The 17216-nt window shown below is 37.7% G+C and overlaps 1 protein-coding gene across 5 annotated transcripts in view; it reads left to right on the top strand.

Moving 5' to 3' along the window:
• Window positions 1–965: 965 nt before the first annotated feature.
• LOC123747389 (uncharacterized) overlaps window positions 966–17216 on the top strand; it is a 28694-nt gene continuing 12443 nt past the window's right edge. Inside the window, exons 1-10 of one of the 5 annotated variants that reach the window (XM_045729572.2) lie at window positions 966–1826; window positions 5978–6183; window positions 6941–7205; window positions 7507–7982; window positions 9142–9315; window positions 10731–10856; window positions 12250–12346; window positions 14043–14176; window positions 15528–15675; window positions 16278–16482. In XM_045729572.2, coding sequence (XP_045585528.2) covers window positions 1781–1826; window positions 5978–6183; window positions 6941–7205; window positions 7507–7982; window positions 9142–9315; window positions 10731–10856; window positions 12250–12346; window positions 14043–14176; window positions 15528–15675; window positions 16278–16482 — 1877 coding nt within the window. In that variant the 5' untranslated portion in view covers window positions 966–1780. The other 4 variants (XM_045729571.2, XM_045729570.2, XM_045729573.2 and 1 more) reach the window with 4 other exon arrangements.

Below are 17216 nucleotides of genomic sequence, written 5' to 3'. Positions count from 1 at the left end.
ATATAAAAAATATAATTGTTTACCAAAGGTGTGAGGGGTGGTTGCTGGCAAGAGGAGCTTAACGGTGTAAAATACTAAAAAATGGGAATACTTACCAGATTTACTTAGAAACCGTTGGAACTGTGTGAAGATCGTTAGTTTTATGCAACTATGGGCAAATTATAGATAGCAAGACATTTCTGTACATTTTTCTGATATCAATGAAGAATGGTGTATATTACTAAAAAGACAATTTTGTTTCAAATGTTTGCTTGGAAAATCGTCGTGGGAGTCTGAATGTGACCTTGGCACACTATTCCTTTTTTAATTCTGGTGTTGTACATGCTGCTATGGCGGTATGTCCACTCACAAGATGAGTGGCGCTGCCCAATAAACTTGCCCCTCGGGGCAAAATTAAAAAAAAAAATAAAACCAGACCATTTCCTCTGCAAATTAGGGTGAGGCTGGCCCCTAAGCGTTTGGCCTCCAACTTTGAACAGACAGACTTGTGTGTATAAGCTAAAATTGTAACGATAACCTATGTACGTGTATATGTACGTGTATATATCGTGTCCAACTCGATCTGTAAATAAATTGTAAAATATATACAATCAGTGAATCAATCATTTGCAAATTGAATGTTTAATAATAGAAATATAGGACTACATCAACAATATTCATGTGTATCAATGCTTATAAAACTAAATATCTTTAATATAATATAAAGGAAGTGTAAAAGGGTACTTGACCGCTGATGTGAAGGGTTTCGCTATTTAAACAGATGCCATGTTGCATGTATAACAACTTGTTTATTCTTGTGTCTTTTTTTACCAGACAAAATAAACCTTCTTTAAAGTAACGATGTAAAAATGATAATGCTCGCACTTATCAGACACTCGTGTAGAAGTAACATATGTTTTTTTTCTCAGTGGCACTGATTACCTGGCGAGTATATTGCACCCAAGTGTGTTGCCAGTGGTGAGGGGTGTGGATACTCCCCCTGCCACACGCCCCCAGCTGAGAAAACAATGATTTGCTTGCCTCAGCAATCTGTGCAACGTTATCATGTCCGAATTCAGATGATATTAATAAGTTACACCACGTTTCTTAACTATTAGTATAGATTTTAAGTTTTGGAAAGTGATAAACATTACAAAATTTTAACATATGGCTCGAGCATTCCAATAAACCAGCTGTGTGTATATATGCTATAATATGTTATATATAGCGCTAATTACAATACATAATACTGGCGGATACATTATAAACAAGAAGCATCGGTAAAATGGAAGGCATCTCGACTACCGCCTACGGTCACCATAACTATGAACAAAGAAATCGTCTGCCACCATAGTGACCTTCCCGCGCTTTCCTCTTCCTTCTGGCCGAGTTGGCAGCGACGCATATTACCTCTCGTAATATATCGCCAGATGGTTCCCAGCACTATATACATCCTACCTTAAACTATTCACACAACGTTAGGCATTAAATTAATATCAGTGATGTGTGTGTGCGATGGTGGTGGAGGTGTGGGAGCCATGAAGCAACAAGTAGGTGGACCCCGCCGTGGTCGGTGGGGGCGCCCAGTGTCGCGACAACCTCAATATATCCCCTCAATGTATACTTTATATGACATGTGAATATCAGAATTAGATTAGAATAAAGGATATTGGCACATTAATAAGAGGCAATAGAGAGGAGTGAGTGTGTGGGAGAGGAGGTACGGGCGAGGGAGGAGGAGGCAGCTGCACGTGGCGCCACCTTCCCTCGCCAGGAGACAAGTGTCAAACAAACTCGCAGAATGAAAACTCGTCGGAAAGCCACGGAAACGGAGGAGATGCTCAGAGGTAAGTGGCACGCAGCAACCATTGTGGCACGAGCATCTCAGATCTGGGCAGTGGGGGAGGATTCAGCAAGAGGGAGAGCTCCGTGCCGCACAGAGAAAGTTTGACAATCTGTCAAGTTAGCGTCGGCTGCTAGGCGGCCAACAATGGCGTCTGCTTTGTACGGGACGCGCGAACTGGGGTCACGCTCCAAACTTTAGACATTGTTGGTGTGGCGCGTTAAGGCGATGCTGGGTAGATGTGGGCAGCGTGGCGGCGGTGTGTAGGGAGAGTGTGGCGAAGCGTGAGGCTCTACACAGGCCGTGTAGAGGGAGGAGGAGGCCATAATAGAGGCGGTAGAGGGACCTGTTGAGAGGCTGCGAGGTAAACAACACGTCCTGACACTTCCCTCACCAGCAGACGATAGACCTTCACACACACATATCTCACCTCCCCGCCACACCGCTCTCAGGCACCACGTCCACTATACAACTTTAAGGAATATTACAATAATTGTGTGCTCTTTGACGACCGTTTCAGAGGAGTTAGTAAGTTAAACTAGAGGTGATGAGAGAAGTAGGTGGCGGGGGGTTACGTCCCTGTGGTAGTGTGGTGTATTTAAATAAATAATAAATGTTTATTCAGGTAAGGTACATACATACAAAGAGATTTTACATAAATTGATGGATTTATAGATAGAGCTAGTACATACAATGCCTAAAGCCACTATTACGCAAAGCGTTTCAGGCAGGAATTTGGCGCGAGTGCGTGGCCTGAGTCAGGTCCTCACACTCTCACCTCTCGCACCTCCCTCACACCTCTCACATCTCTCTCTCGCCTAAGGTTTACTACTCAAGTTTTGCAGACTGTATAAAAGGTAATTATTTAATTAGAGGATGACAAGGGGGCCATTCTGAAGAGGACTCGCTGGTCCTGTCATTGTTGTGGGACGCCAGTAATAGTTGTATAGCAGCCAGAACTTAATATGTAGTAAAGCTTCTTTATACGTATTTTGGTAATTATTTTATGCGTTGAGTTCAGAGATTTCTAGGTTTTTTTGTTTGACTATTAGCATTGAAGGGTAACTTTGGGGGGGGTTGAGTGTAAACAAACTACTCTACTCCTGCTCACAGGGCACATGCAGGGTTACTCGTGCTCACAGGGCACGTGCTGGGTTACTCGTACTCACAGGGCACGTGCTGGGTTACTCGTGCTCACAGGGCACATGCAGGGTTACTCGTGCTCACAGGGCACGTGCTGGGTTACTCGTACTCACAGGGCACGTGCTGGGTTACTCGTGCTCACAGGGCACGCGCTGGGTTACTCGTGCTCACAGGGCACGTGCTGGGTTACTCGTGCTCACAGGGCACGTGCTGGGTTACTCGTGCTCACAGGGCACGTGCTGGGTTACTCGTGCTCACAGGGCACGTGCTGGGTTACTCGTGCTCACAGGGCACGTGCTGGGTTACTCGTGCTCACAGGGCACGTGCTGGGTTACTCATGCTCACAGGGCACGTGCTGGGTTACTCGTGCTCACAGGGCACGTGCTGGGTTACTCGTACTCACAGGGCACGTGCTGGGTTACTCGTGCTCACAGGGCACATGCAGGGTTACTCGTGCTCACAGGGCACGTGCTGGGTTACTCGTACTCACAGGGCACGCGCTGGGTTACTCGTGCTCACAGGGCACGCGCTGGGTTACTCGTGCTCACAGGGCACGTGCTGGGTTACTCGTGCTCACAGGGCACGTGCTGGGTTACTCGTGCTCACAGGGCACGTGCTGGGTTACTCGTGCTCACAGGGCACGTGCTGGGTTACTCGTGCTCACAGGGCACGTGCTGGGTTACTCGTGCTCACAGGGCACGTGCTGGGTTACTCGTGCTCACAGGGCACGTGCTGGGTTACTCGTGCTCACAGGGCACGTGCTGGGTTACTCGTGCTCACAGGGCACGTGCTGGGTTACTCGTGCTCACAGGGCACGTGCTGGGTTACTCGTGCTCACAGGGCACGTGCTGGGTTACTCGTGCTCACAGGGCACGTGCTGGGTTACTCGTGCTCACAGGGCACGTGCTGGGTTACTCGTGCTCACAGGGCACGTGCTGGGTTACTCGTGCTCACAGGGCACGTGCTGGGTTACTCGTGCTCACAGGGCACGTGCTGGGTTACTCGTGCTCACAGGGCACGTGCTGGGTTACTCGTGCTCACAGGGCACGTGCTGGGTTACTCGTGCTCACAGGGCACGTGCTGGGTTACTCGTGCTCACAGGGCACGTGCTGGGTTACTCGTGCTCACAGGGCACGTGCTGGGTTACTCGTGCTCTCAGGGCACGTGCTGGGTTACTCGTGCTCACAGGGCACGTGCTGGGTTACTCGTGCTCACAGGGCACGTGCTGGGTTACTCGTGCTCACAGGGCACGTGCTGGGTTACTCGTGCTCACAGGGCACGTGCTGGGTTACTCGTGCTCACAGGGCACGTGCCTCCTGTCGCTGCCCTCACTGACCTCTGTGGCATGTCCATTATATCACTCAATGTAAACATAGACATTATATAGACAAGTCTATTATCATGGTGTGTACTTGGCTAATTTATAGATTACACACAATTCACAGGTAATGGAAGGCATAATGATCCTTAATTAAATACATTATGCTATTTAAATGATTTACAGCCTGGTTTCTACTGTAGGTTTGCTAATTAAATTTGGCAGGTGCATACTTGTTTTGATCAGATTTAGGAGCCATTATTCTGTGATAAAACAAGTTAATATTTTCTAGGAGTTGCCAGGACTAGGTAGTGTATTTTAAAATTAAAGCATATTATCCAGTGTTTTCTTGGCTGTGAGCTGTCTCACTACAAATGACACCATTCCTACATCTAGTTTACAATTCCAATTTCAAATTATAAGCTATATTGATGACTTATTGATGATAATTTAACAATTTCTCTGATTAGCGAGAACACTTGTGTTCACCGTGATAGACAAGTTACTTCAATTGCCTCAAAATGATACTTTTAACATTCAGGAACATTTTAGTCCAGCCTTCAGAATAGAGGTTTGGGCACTATAAGTGCAGCCATTTTGGAATAAGAGGGAAACATAACCCAGTGCAGTAGATCTAAATTTGTCAGGAGCATTGTAAGAGGAAACTACACAAATCAATGCAGACAAAAATAGGGAATTATTGTTTGTAATTTTATTTTGACTCGGATGTATAAAATTACATTGAGTAGGCTTATTTTTTTATTTATGTTCAATACATTGGGATCATTTATTACCTAGTATTGAGATACTCAAACCATATTTCTATATAAAATGTGAAAGAACAATGTTTTTAGTTTTTTTTGGTTCAGTACTGTATATCTCCCCCCCCCAACCCCCCCAAAAAAAAGTTTTATACACAAGTAACTCGCCCTTTTCATTTAAAAAGTACTGTACTGTATAATTTTAAAGATAAAATCTAATTAATAATAATACCTGAAATATACCCCAGTACTCTTTTAGGAACATTAATTGGCTGGTATTGCATTACTTTTCATTACTCTGATGGGATGGTCATCTTGCTCTAGTTGTAATTTAATTTTGTTAGGCAATACTGTTCCAGTATTGTTAAATGAATAAGTTAAGTTCTGTACTTGGTCATAGTACAGAATGACTAAATAAAAAGCTCCATTCAAAAAATGTATAAGTACCATATCAACTTTGTTTTTAGTTTGGTGATTGTGACCTAATGATAATCCAGCTGGTAAGTGCTCATTGTATGAAGTCTTTATGAATGTATGGTACTTGTATAATACAGTGCAACCTTGAAAACCTGAGTTATTATCACTTGGGACCCCTTTAGGTATTTTGCAAAATCTGGAATTCATGAAATGCATATTTTTATTTGTTGTTACATTGGTGGAGATTTATTTTACCAGATATGATTGGTGTATGTAATTTTTTCAAGTTTACACACTCTCATAATAAAATATATAAATGTTGATTTTTTTACTACAGTATCAAGATTTTAAAGGAATAATACAACCTAAGTTGTTTACTTATGTGATAATGTATATCCCAATTGTTACCCAGACTTCTAATATAACCCATTGTACCTTCTTGTATATAAATAACAAATATGGTACACATCTTTTTATATTAGTCAGTATTTAATTTTTATAGTTATTTATTTACAGTTGATAAAAGTATGGCACCCCGTCCAGAGGAATCCCCCGTGTCCACACCACGCACACGCTCGCCTGCAAAAGGTGTGCGCACGGGGGGTGTGACTTGTGCTGGTCCAGATGCACTCTCAATGCTCAATATGTTGGCTGAAGTTGCATCTGTAACTCTTCATACTGACCCATCTGTAACAGACACAAATTCTATATACAAATCAAAGGTAATTTATTTTAAAACTTCTTTTGGTAACCATTTCTCCATTAATATCTTTGGTTTCTTTGATATTGACAGGCATAAAAGTGTGTTGGGTGGATTTTTTAATACATTTTTCCTCATGGGTTGGTAAAGGGCATGAAATATATTGTGCACAGCATAACTCAACTATTTTTGTTAACAGTGAAAGATTTATTAGTTCAAAAAATAAATACTGTACATGTAGGCTCTTAAACAATTACAATTTTTTGTTAGGGATGATATTCTATTTATATGGCTGTAGTTTACTATATCTAGTTTATTGTATATGTACACTTGATAGTAAAGGTTGAGTTCACTAACCTTGCCAAGGCTTAGAGTAAATCTGGTTGGTTGGTCCCACTTCCAACTGCAATTTGTCACATTTATTCTCTTATTTAGGTCCCTAATACAAATATTAGTGTCTTGGACTTGCACTCAAGTTGTACCCAAAGTTGATGATTAAGTATAGTATCTAGAACCCTATTACATCAATGCAAGTTTTTATTGCCAATATGTTGAAAACCTGTTTTCTACCTGAAAACTACTGTATGTATTGAAGATGCATGTATTTTGGACTGTACTTATTAACTTAAAGCCATTATCTTTATTTTTGTGGCAGTGAGACTAGCAGCTATGCTTTAGCATGAAAATCTTAATTACATTTTGTGTAAATTATTTGTATTGTTTGTAATACAGTAGTTAATTTTATTTGTAAATGTATAACCATTATTATTTCTATACAGGCCAGTAGTGCAACAAGCCGCAAGCCAAGTGACTATGAGTTGTTAACCTTAGAGCACGTAGCAGGCATGACGGACAACTTGCTTGTTAAACTATTTGCTGAATTTGAGTCCAATGAAATGTGGAAAAGATTTACATACACATGTGGCATGCTTCCTGCTGCTTGCTCAAAGTATTTCCAAAGCTTTGGTAGTGAGCACAAGGCACGAGCAGGCATGAAGTCTCACCTTCAAGTCCATCTTAAAAGTCTTATGGATGTTCATAAAAGTAAGTGCTTTTTTTCTGCTACTTTTTTATTATATATATATATATATATTATATATATATATGTACCCCTATTATTTATTTATTTATTTATATATATATATATATATATATATATATATATATATATATATATATATATATATATATATATATATATATATATATATATATATATATATATAATCACAATAACCAGATCACAATATTCTCATTTAAATATATTTTTTACAGTGAATAGACAATATTTGTTTGATGACAAATTTAGTGTAAAGTGAAATAAAATTCTTTTGTATCTTTTAAGGTACACAAAGTCGTCAAAGTTATGTGCTGGAGTCCATTCCAGCGAGGAACAGACGTCTGGCTCAACAAGAAGGTTCAGGGTCACGCAAACGTAACTTGTCAACAAATGGTCGGGGTTGCAAATCTGGGGGGTCGCCAAGAACACTTACTCGTATTGCAGACAATGCCAGTAGACCCAAGAAAGTCTCCACTGTTACTCCGGAAAAAGAAAATGAATTCTGTAAAAAGAGAGATGGGATAGGAATAAGCAAGGACAAGAAAATTGGTCAACCTTCAGTAAGAACAGATGAAATGCAAGTAGATGCAAAGACTACTCAAGAAATTGTGGTCATGGACTTGAAGCAGCCAAAGAGAAAGGTGGAGATTACAGGAAAAGTTCGTGCCAAGAAGGTGAAGTGTGTGGCATCTGAAATGCAAGCCACCAATAGCAACATCAATGATAACAACAACAACTCAGATATGAAAGTTGATATAAAGGTTTATATTTTTAGTTTTTTGTTAAATTATTGATTTACCAGATTCTTTTTAAGTTACCTAAATGTTGTTCTAGGATAAGAGCTATACCCTTTGTGGTCCATCTTCCTTATAATTTATGTAGGAAGAGTTTTATAGCTTTATACAGTTTTGATAAGCTTCACTACCCTCTCATTTTAGTTTTTGTCTACCATAATGTTGGTAAAAGAAGTTTTTCATACTTATTGGGGGGCCTTTTGTTTTTTTGGCTTGAATCTAAATCTATAACCTCTGGTTCTTGGTTGTGGATTTAAAAAAAAAGTCTTCATAACATTGTCAATTGTCATAACATTTTATGTGATGGTCATATTCCCTCTTTTTTTTTTTTATCTTTTACTAACTATGGCATGTTTAATGCCTCAACCTTTCTTTGTAGCTCTTTTGTGTCAAGATTAGGAGCCATTTAGTAGCCTGTCTTTGAACCTATTCTTATCTGTATGCTGCTGAGATATGGACACCATACATCTGCATTTTCTAATTTGTATTATGCATATGTTGTAAACAGTTTCTTTGGCATTTCTTCTGCATGAATTAAAAACTATTCTGAAATTGTCAAGTGCTTCATAATCTCTTCTATATATGGTCTTCATGAAAAGTATCTTGGAAGAGGAAAGTATAACATTATACAAAAGAAAGGGTTGGGTTATACAGCTTGAATTGTTTGTGGTGGTGATGCAGCCTTATGGAGAAATGTTTGAAGTGGATGCCACCTCCATAATAAGTAACTCATATAAGGCTACAAGTCATTGAGGCTCTAGTTTGTTCATTGGAACTATGAGTATAGTTTTAAGGAAATTACATGGTTTTTAAGTACCATATAGCTAATGGTTGTGCAATTCTTTTTATGTGCAGATTTGCTTTGCAATGTCAGTAAGTCGAGGTTTCTCTCTCAAACTCATTTTTTAGTAACTGGTCAAAATTCATCATGCACTAAAACATCAATATTATTCTCATTTATTACACACATACGCAGCCACAAAACACTAATCGAGTATTCAGGTGGTGTATTTTGCTTTTACAACCCTTAGTTTTAAAGTATCCAGTCTAGGCTCTTTATCACCTATTATAATAGGGAAGAGGATACAGGAATACCTCCCAATTGATTGCAATTTTATTTTAGCAGGAAAGAAAGGAGGATAAAAGCCCACCAATTCAGCAAGTGGTGTCACATGATCATGTGTACCTGAAAGCTGCACCGTCCATCAATTACGAAAATAAAGAGCAGGTAGATGTGGGTGCGGGAGCTGTCTTCACTACTGATGGCCCTCAAAGGTTCACTGGTCAGGAACCTTGTCAGGTATTGATTAATCATGTATTCTGTTTTCGTAGGATACTTTACCAAGAAAATGTGGTTATATGCCTCCCATTGCTTAACTTTTTATGAATTACTAGTTCATTAATTCACCTTTAACTTTTTGTTTTCTTTTTCTGCCATTGACTGTGACCAAATAACTAATATTCAATGTCTCATAATGCCACCAAGTTATTAGATACTTTAGAGAATCTATCTAAATGTTTTGGGTGTATTTTATTCATTTAATTCCTGTAAGTATTTACATGATGAAAATTGTGAAGTGTTCAGATCCATAACTTCAGTTCATCCTATATTATCCTTCCTGACCAGGGGCTCTCATTGTACTACCAACTTTCCTTCTCAAGTTTGCATATAGATTTAATTGTCACACGTTTCTAATTAAAGTATAGTATGAGGAAGGTTCACATTGTTATTGGACCATAGTCCCGTGGTGGGACATTTTAGACATATCGTCTGATAGGTAGGGTGCAGAAAAGGAAGAATTTGAGTGATATAGCTATAATTAATAATCACAGCTGCAATAAAACTATTCTATACACATCCCTGAGGCCGGGGGAAGTTTCCAGTAGGCCTATCACAACAACCCTAGGGAATTATTTTGCATTAGATAATAAATTTCAGTTTGGAACCATTTATATACTGTATATAAATGGATCAGTATACTATATACTGAATAGCAGTCTGTATATCTTCGGGCTATGTTATTCAGTATATAAATTTTCATTGATCCATTTTTCATAATTGTGCCATTATTCAATTATGCTGGTGTATGGCAAGCATCCAATTCTGTATTGCAGAGTTCTTTTACACAAGGTCTCATGAATGATTTCTCATTCTTTCAAAGTTCAGAATTGGTGTGGGATTACTTTAAGGTTATATATATTTAGCTTCTGGTCATATAGTATCAGGTTCTATACAAATTTCCTTATCTTTTCCCTTCTCATTTTACTTACCTCCCACTCAAAATACCACCACCACCCATTTCCTTTTCTTACGCTTTTTGTCTCTCCTCTTCTTTCTCCTCCACTTGCCATCCTCAAGCACGGCCTCCATTTATGGCATTCCCAGCACCCACACACATACATGGAAAACATCCGGAACCCACTCCTATGGTATTTATAGTACACAGTGCTCACCCACACCTATACACCATATACTCCCACTCCTTCCCACTACACAGCACTTGCCCAGTTAACTACCTGCAATGCACCAATTGTCATATAATATCTACCCTGCCCATGCATAATACAGTACATCTAAATACCGTACTTGTCATCCATGCTCTCCACCCATTCATGTGCACTCTAATTATTTCACCCACATGTACATGCTCTTCCCCACACCTATTCACTGGTGAATACTTTTTGCCCCCAACACTTAGAAATAAATAATTTCAGATATCATGGAGCTCAGGAGGCTGCATTAATGGTTCTGTTGGCAATGTGTATATTAAGGAATGTCCTTCAGAGGATCGGTCAACTCTGCTTCACCAGCACATGAATCAAGAATTGTGTGGAGGCATAGTAAGTAGATCCTTCGGGAATTTGTTATAACGGTAAAAGTTGTTTCAGTATATTTATGTTTCTCGTTTAACCAAAATTAAAATGTTGCCTTTTTTTACTCCATTAGTTAAATGTAGCATATAATGTACTGCCATTGAATATTGGTCTACTGTGTTATTGTAAATTAAACAGTAGTGAATTCAGATTTGAATAATGTTGACAATGGAATGCCTCATGACTCCTCCCCCTGGATAGATAGATATATAGATATAGATATACATATACACCTCAGTGTGGCGATACAGAGGGGAAATGCGCACTGCATCCAGGGTTCCTGCCCGCCATCTGAGGAGCTGGAGGAACTCGACAACCTATGACAACCATCTTTGTAACCCATATGTAACTCCTTTTTTGTAACAAAGTTCAAATAAAGTAAATATATATGTGTACATACAAAAGAATGGGGGTGGTAGGAGAAGATAATATTAGTGTTCAGTGAGAAGCCACAAGGTCTCCTCTGAATACTTTTTATTTTCTTCTCCGAGGCTATGGGTCCCCACATTGGCACCAGAGGTGGTACCCTCACAAACTTTTGATATACATATATATATATATATATATATATATATATATATATATATATATATATATATATATATATATATATATATATATATATATATATATATATATATATATATATGTATATATATATATACATATATATAAATATATATATACATATATATATATATTTATTTGTTAAAAACATTTTATTAATTATTTATTTTATTATTTATATAAATGATTTAGACATAGTTGAACAGTAGAATCATTAGCAAATTTCCAGGCACTGTAAATAATGCAGAAAATAAATTAAGAATACAGCATTTGAAATCGATAAAAAATAATTTAGAGATGCTTTGAAAATTTCACAAAAGGGTAGTAGATGCAGTTTAATTGAGGGTACGTAGCCTAAGTAATGGTAACAGTTGCAGGATGTCAGCTAGACAATGTTGGAAATTACCAAATCTGAATGGGAACAAAGATTTTGGAGTCATAATTAGAAGGAATCACAGGTCAAATATCGATACAGCAAATAGAATACAGTACCGAGATTCATATCTAGAAGCATTAGCAATAAAGCCTCTTGTGTGATTCTCCAGCTTTATCTTGCCCTCTTTAGTGCTATTAGATTATGATGTTTAGTTTTATGCACTCTTCTGCACTTTATATTTATATCCAATCTGCACTTTATGCCGATTGGATATAAATTCACAGGAAACGTGTACAATGGCATCTCTAGATTATATTAGATGTAGTAGTCCCTAAAGAGAATAAATCTTGAAGAGTGTTCATTATTCAATTAAATAGATATAAATACAAATTTATTGACCTTAGTTGTTTTTTTCAGATGGCACAAGACTCTGGCAGCAGTGGAACACCTCTGCCAGTTGTGGGTTGTGAGGTGGAATTCACTCCTGATCAACAGTACAAGATTATGCGCTCAGGTGCGTTGTTAATGAAATTGGCTCCTGTACCTAGTTTTCAAAGAGTAAATTACTGCATATTAGCAGTAAAAAAAAGTTTAGTGCATAAAAGGAGTTTGAAAAGCATAATTGTGTGATTTATCTTGGGAACTTCACCAGTAAATAGGTGTCTTGCATAGGAGTACCTTTAGTTCTCACTTTTTTTTAGTATTGGTACCTTTAGTTCTTGATCCTGGAGTTGCTAATAATGCTCGAAACATAAGCAATCAACAGTAGTTTGGTGAAGTTGCTATTTGTACTTATAAGCCATGCAGTAGTTAAGTGAAATTGTGTTATGCTTAGGAGTTCTTGCATCCAACAGGTAACTGTTTACAATAACCTTAAAAGATAAACATGGAGTCATTTCTCCTATGAGTGCTATATATGTAAAATGCCATCACATATTTGGTCTTGTGTTATGATGTTGCAAAATATGGCCTTTATTGTTTTTTGACAATGTGGCAAGTTTCATAACCACTTTATAGGTCATCAGAGGAGAGGTGGAGGACTGTGAGCAATATATGAAATATACGTGAATGCTCTACAATTTTTACACATTTTCAGTGATGCATGTGAATAATTCAAAAGTTGTTACAAATGATTATTACCTAAGACATTTTGCAATAGATATAAATAGATTAGCTAATTACATAGATTAGTCAATAACTAATTAGTCAATAGATAACAAAAGTAATTTATATATTTTTGCTATAAAAAGTTTGATTTTAAAGTTGGAAATGTACTTCTTAAACCATGAAACTAAATATATCATTACTAAAATAGGCTTAAAGGTGAAATTCTTCACAATGTCAGTTATATTACGATATATATATTGTACAGTATATGAATTTGATTGGATAAATTCATTTTGAGCCTTCTGGTCAGACTAATCCATTTTGGAATATGATACTGCAGTTAGCATCTCCTTCAACTTTCCCTTAATACACGTTATATTATATTCTGAATACCTATTCCCACTCTCATTCTATCATGATTATCATTACTTCTGCCACAAACATCATAATCACTTGTGTATTGGGTATAAAAGGCTTGGTAGTAGGGCATAAAAAAGTTGATTTCACTTCTGTAGTTGCTAAAGGGCAGGCACTACGAACCATAATTGCTTCCCTATAAATCATCACTTCCACCATTACAATCATTATTACCATTATCTAGTCTGTGTACATCGTGCCCAAAGAAGAGTTTTTTTACATGTCAATGTTTGCATACAATTCAAAACTGATGAAGTATAAACCGAGAAGTCTAAAAATAGTGTTTTTATTGCGATTAAAAATTGTTTTTGGCATTCTTTTAGTTCTGGAAGGATCCCCTTAATATCCCCCCTGAGCTAAACTGAGCACTTACACCACCATGCCTCTGGAAGATGCAACAGACCTCCAGCACCCACCCTTACCTACCAGGAGTCAGGCCCAGAATCTTACTTGGAGGTCAGAAATGAACTCAAAATTAAGACAAACCACCAAAAAGCATAAGTGCATCTAAAACAAGCTTTCCTGCCCTCGTAGAGAGAGCCAGATGCTGGTAGACAAGGATGGGTCTCTGATGCCTGGAGCACCTTGCTAAGGTACAACTGTATCAGCACTTGGCTTATCTTGGGTACTGAAGCAACTGAAGTCCCACCATTTCATTATATTCAACTCTTGTTTTTCTTTAACAGCAGATTTGCCAGTTGTGTATGACCACAATAATCCCTCTGACAGTGTAGAGACTGTGTCCAAGGTAATAGAAAGGGATGAATACAAGGTGCGAAAAAAACCCAAAGGCCGAGCCAAGTTCATCGGTCAAAGCAAGGCAAGTTTCAAGAATTATTATAAATACAAAAGTTTGTGAAATTAGATGGCAGTTTAGTTGTACTTTATTGTATTTTAGCAATACTTTTTTTCTCTAGCTTTAAATTTATGGCACTGACATAACTGAAGTGATATACAGTCAGCTCTCACTATTCACGAGTGATGCGTTCCAGACAAACTTGGCATGTGTGATTGGGCTAATTGCAAACTTAATGTTATTACAGTATGGGAAAAATACAGATGCATTCCAGAGACTTCCCAAAGTATACATTTTTCCACATGTCAATAAAACACCTGCCTGAGCATAATTGAAAATGGTCCTTGAATTGGCAGGGATTACATTCCTGTATTACAATGTAAATGGAAAAAACCCACTCAAACTAAGTATTAAGGTATTATATATATATATGAGAAAAAGTTAGGCTTCAAAGACTTCTAAAAGTCCATTTTTTCAATAACATATCATGCTACTCTATTTTCCAGTCATTAATGCAGCATACACACAGAAATCACAATAACGTGACATATAAAGTAAACAAATCCACAAGGGCCTTCTGCTTCAGTGGAAGCCTCAGGATACTCGTGAAGGCAGTAGTGTTCCAGGTTACAATTCTACAAATGTCGTGGTACATTTGACTAGAGCACGTCTGGGAACGTTCAGTGCATAGGTTTGAACCCTCATCAATGCCATTGTGGATTTGTTCATTTAATGTAGCATATAATGAAATGTAGAATGCATGAGATGTGCAGTGATGTTTGGGGTACAATTTCTCCAAAAGTTTTGAAATGCAAGACTAGCAGTGAAGATCATGCAGATTATTGTAGATTACTCAACCTGTGCCCCATCAAAAATTACCTACATTTTTAATATCGTGCAAATCAATGGCAGCTTGTACCAAGTACAGTACTTCCACCACTTTCCAGCCAGAAACATGTAGGTGGTAATATATAAAGTAGATTTGTTCAATTACATATGATATAGAATAAAGTAAGCATTACCTTTTTATTTCTTTTTGTGGGTATCTTTCTGTGCAGAAGGCTTTACAGGGAGCGTTTTTATAAGTGTCAAGTTAGAGCAGTCAGAATGTGCATAAGCCACATAAAATCCTTGCCAGTTTAATGTTTGTGAACCCCAGCAGTGGTGTTTAGTGAAGTTGTAGCAAATGTCAACTTCTTGAATAGTGATTGTAGTGAATTTCAAAACTTGTGAATAGCAAGGTCTGACTGTAAATATAATTTGCTTTTTCCAAGGTAATGCTTTAAAGAAATAGTTCACTAAGCATTGTGAGATGTGAAGTTTGATTTGTTATTAATTTTTATTTAAATTTTAAATGCTTACCTTCATTATTCAGGCTGAAAAAGAGATGGCTTTGAAGCTTATTACAGAAATAAGGTCACAGTCTGTTATGGCACTGGACACACTTGAATGCAAGATATGTCATCCACCTCGCCTGTTCACTGCTCCGTCCACTCTGTTGTCCCATTACCGCAGTCATGCAGGTAGGTAATTCAGGTCAGCTTTTCATGTCTAAAAAATGTAAATAAGGGGGAACATAATTGAGCACGCGTGGAGTCAAACCTAAATATCACTTGAAAGGCATGACTAAAAATGTTATCTTGACATTTATCTTCTCTACCCACCACTTTCTTGTGATGGGGAAAATTTGAAGGTAAAGTTAGTTAACTGCTTTTCAGTAGTACCTGGCCTGTCATTCTGCTTTTCATACTAACACTACTGGAAAATTAGTGCCTGCTTTACTAAAAATGTGCAAATATATTTCATATATTTTAATTTCAACTTAGGCTCTTGTACCATTAAATAGTTGGAAGGCTTACAATATTTTCATAGGAAAGTTGCTTGTTTAATGTATATAACAAATTTTAGTTTAATAAAGATTGTTATTCAAATTGTTGGAAATGATTGAGACTTGATAAGCTCATTATTTAAAATGTGTCAGAACATGTTTGTCCATTTCTGCTTGAGAATTTTGTTCATAATTACCTGATCTATATTTTATAGTCATTGCATTAGGGCTTTCTAGAATCATAAAGCTTGAGCGGGTGATTTGGGTTGGAAGGAATTAATTTTTTTTTTTCTTTAGGCATTCGGCCATATGAATGTCGAATCTGTGAAGCAGTGTTCACGCGACAACACTCCTTGAATTACCACATGCTCATCCACACCAACCAAACACGATTTACTTGTGTAGACTGTGGACGCAAGTTTCGCCATCCATCACACTTCAAAGAACACCGACGCCGTCACACTGGCGAGTCTCCTTATGAATGCTCAGATTGTCTTATGAGGTATGTTAAGTGTTTTTTTGAAGAGATAGTATGTATGGTTGTCAAAAATGAGAAGAAATGGGTTATAATTTTATTTAACTGAGACTGGTATGTAATTAAGAAAAAACAAAACTTGTATGATTTTATATATATTCCTTTTGAATCTTGCATCAGTCTTTGATACTTTTGACAAATATGGTTCTTAGTTTTATCAGTCGCTTGTGAAGGTTTCTGAACTGATTTAAGAGTACAAGAATTAAAATATAATGTAAATTCAAGAATAAGAAAAAAAGAATGGAAGATCGTTAATTTAAGACTTGAATTAAGAAACTGAATCGGAAAGTGTAGTAGAAATGTAGTACTCTTAAATTATTGCTCTTGCTTTAGTAATTTAAGAAGCGTTTTGAGGAAAATTTAGTATACAGTAGTTACTTTCTGCTCGAATAGATGGATGGTTTCCGAGCCCTGTACGATTATTCTTGTAAGTGATGGTAGAGTTTAAATTTAGATCTACCATAAGATAAAATATTAAACCAGGCCGTTATTCAACCCCACCTATTCTTGTGAAGCATTAATGTGTTGCTGTGGATAAATTGTGGAAGTGTTAGGATGCAGTTATGTTTTGTGAGGAAATTGTGGCAAGTGGTTGGTGGACTATCTTTGTTCTTTTCCTATTTTGCCTTCTTTCCGAGGAGAGTTCCTCCCTGCCACCGTGAAAGGAATTAATGTATTTTGTTTTTCTTAAGGAAATTTAA

This window comes from Procambarus clarkii, chromosome 94 (genome assembly GCF_040958095.1).
Source record: "Procambarus clarkii isolate CNS0578487 chromosome 94, FALCON_Pclarkii_2.0, whole genome shotgun sequence".
In the NCBI taxonomy this organism is placed as follows: domain Eukaryota; kingdom Metazoa; phylum Arthropoda; class Malacostraca; order Decapoda; family Cambaridae; genus Procambarus; species Procambarus clarkii.
This window is presented reverse-complemented; position numbering and strand designations above follow the sequence as displayed.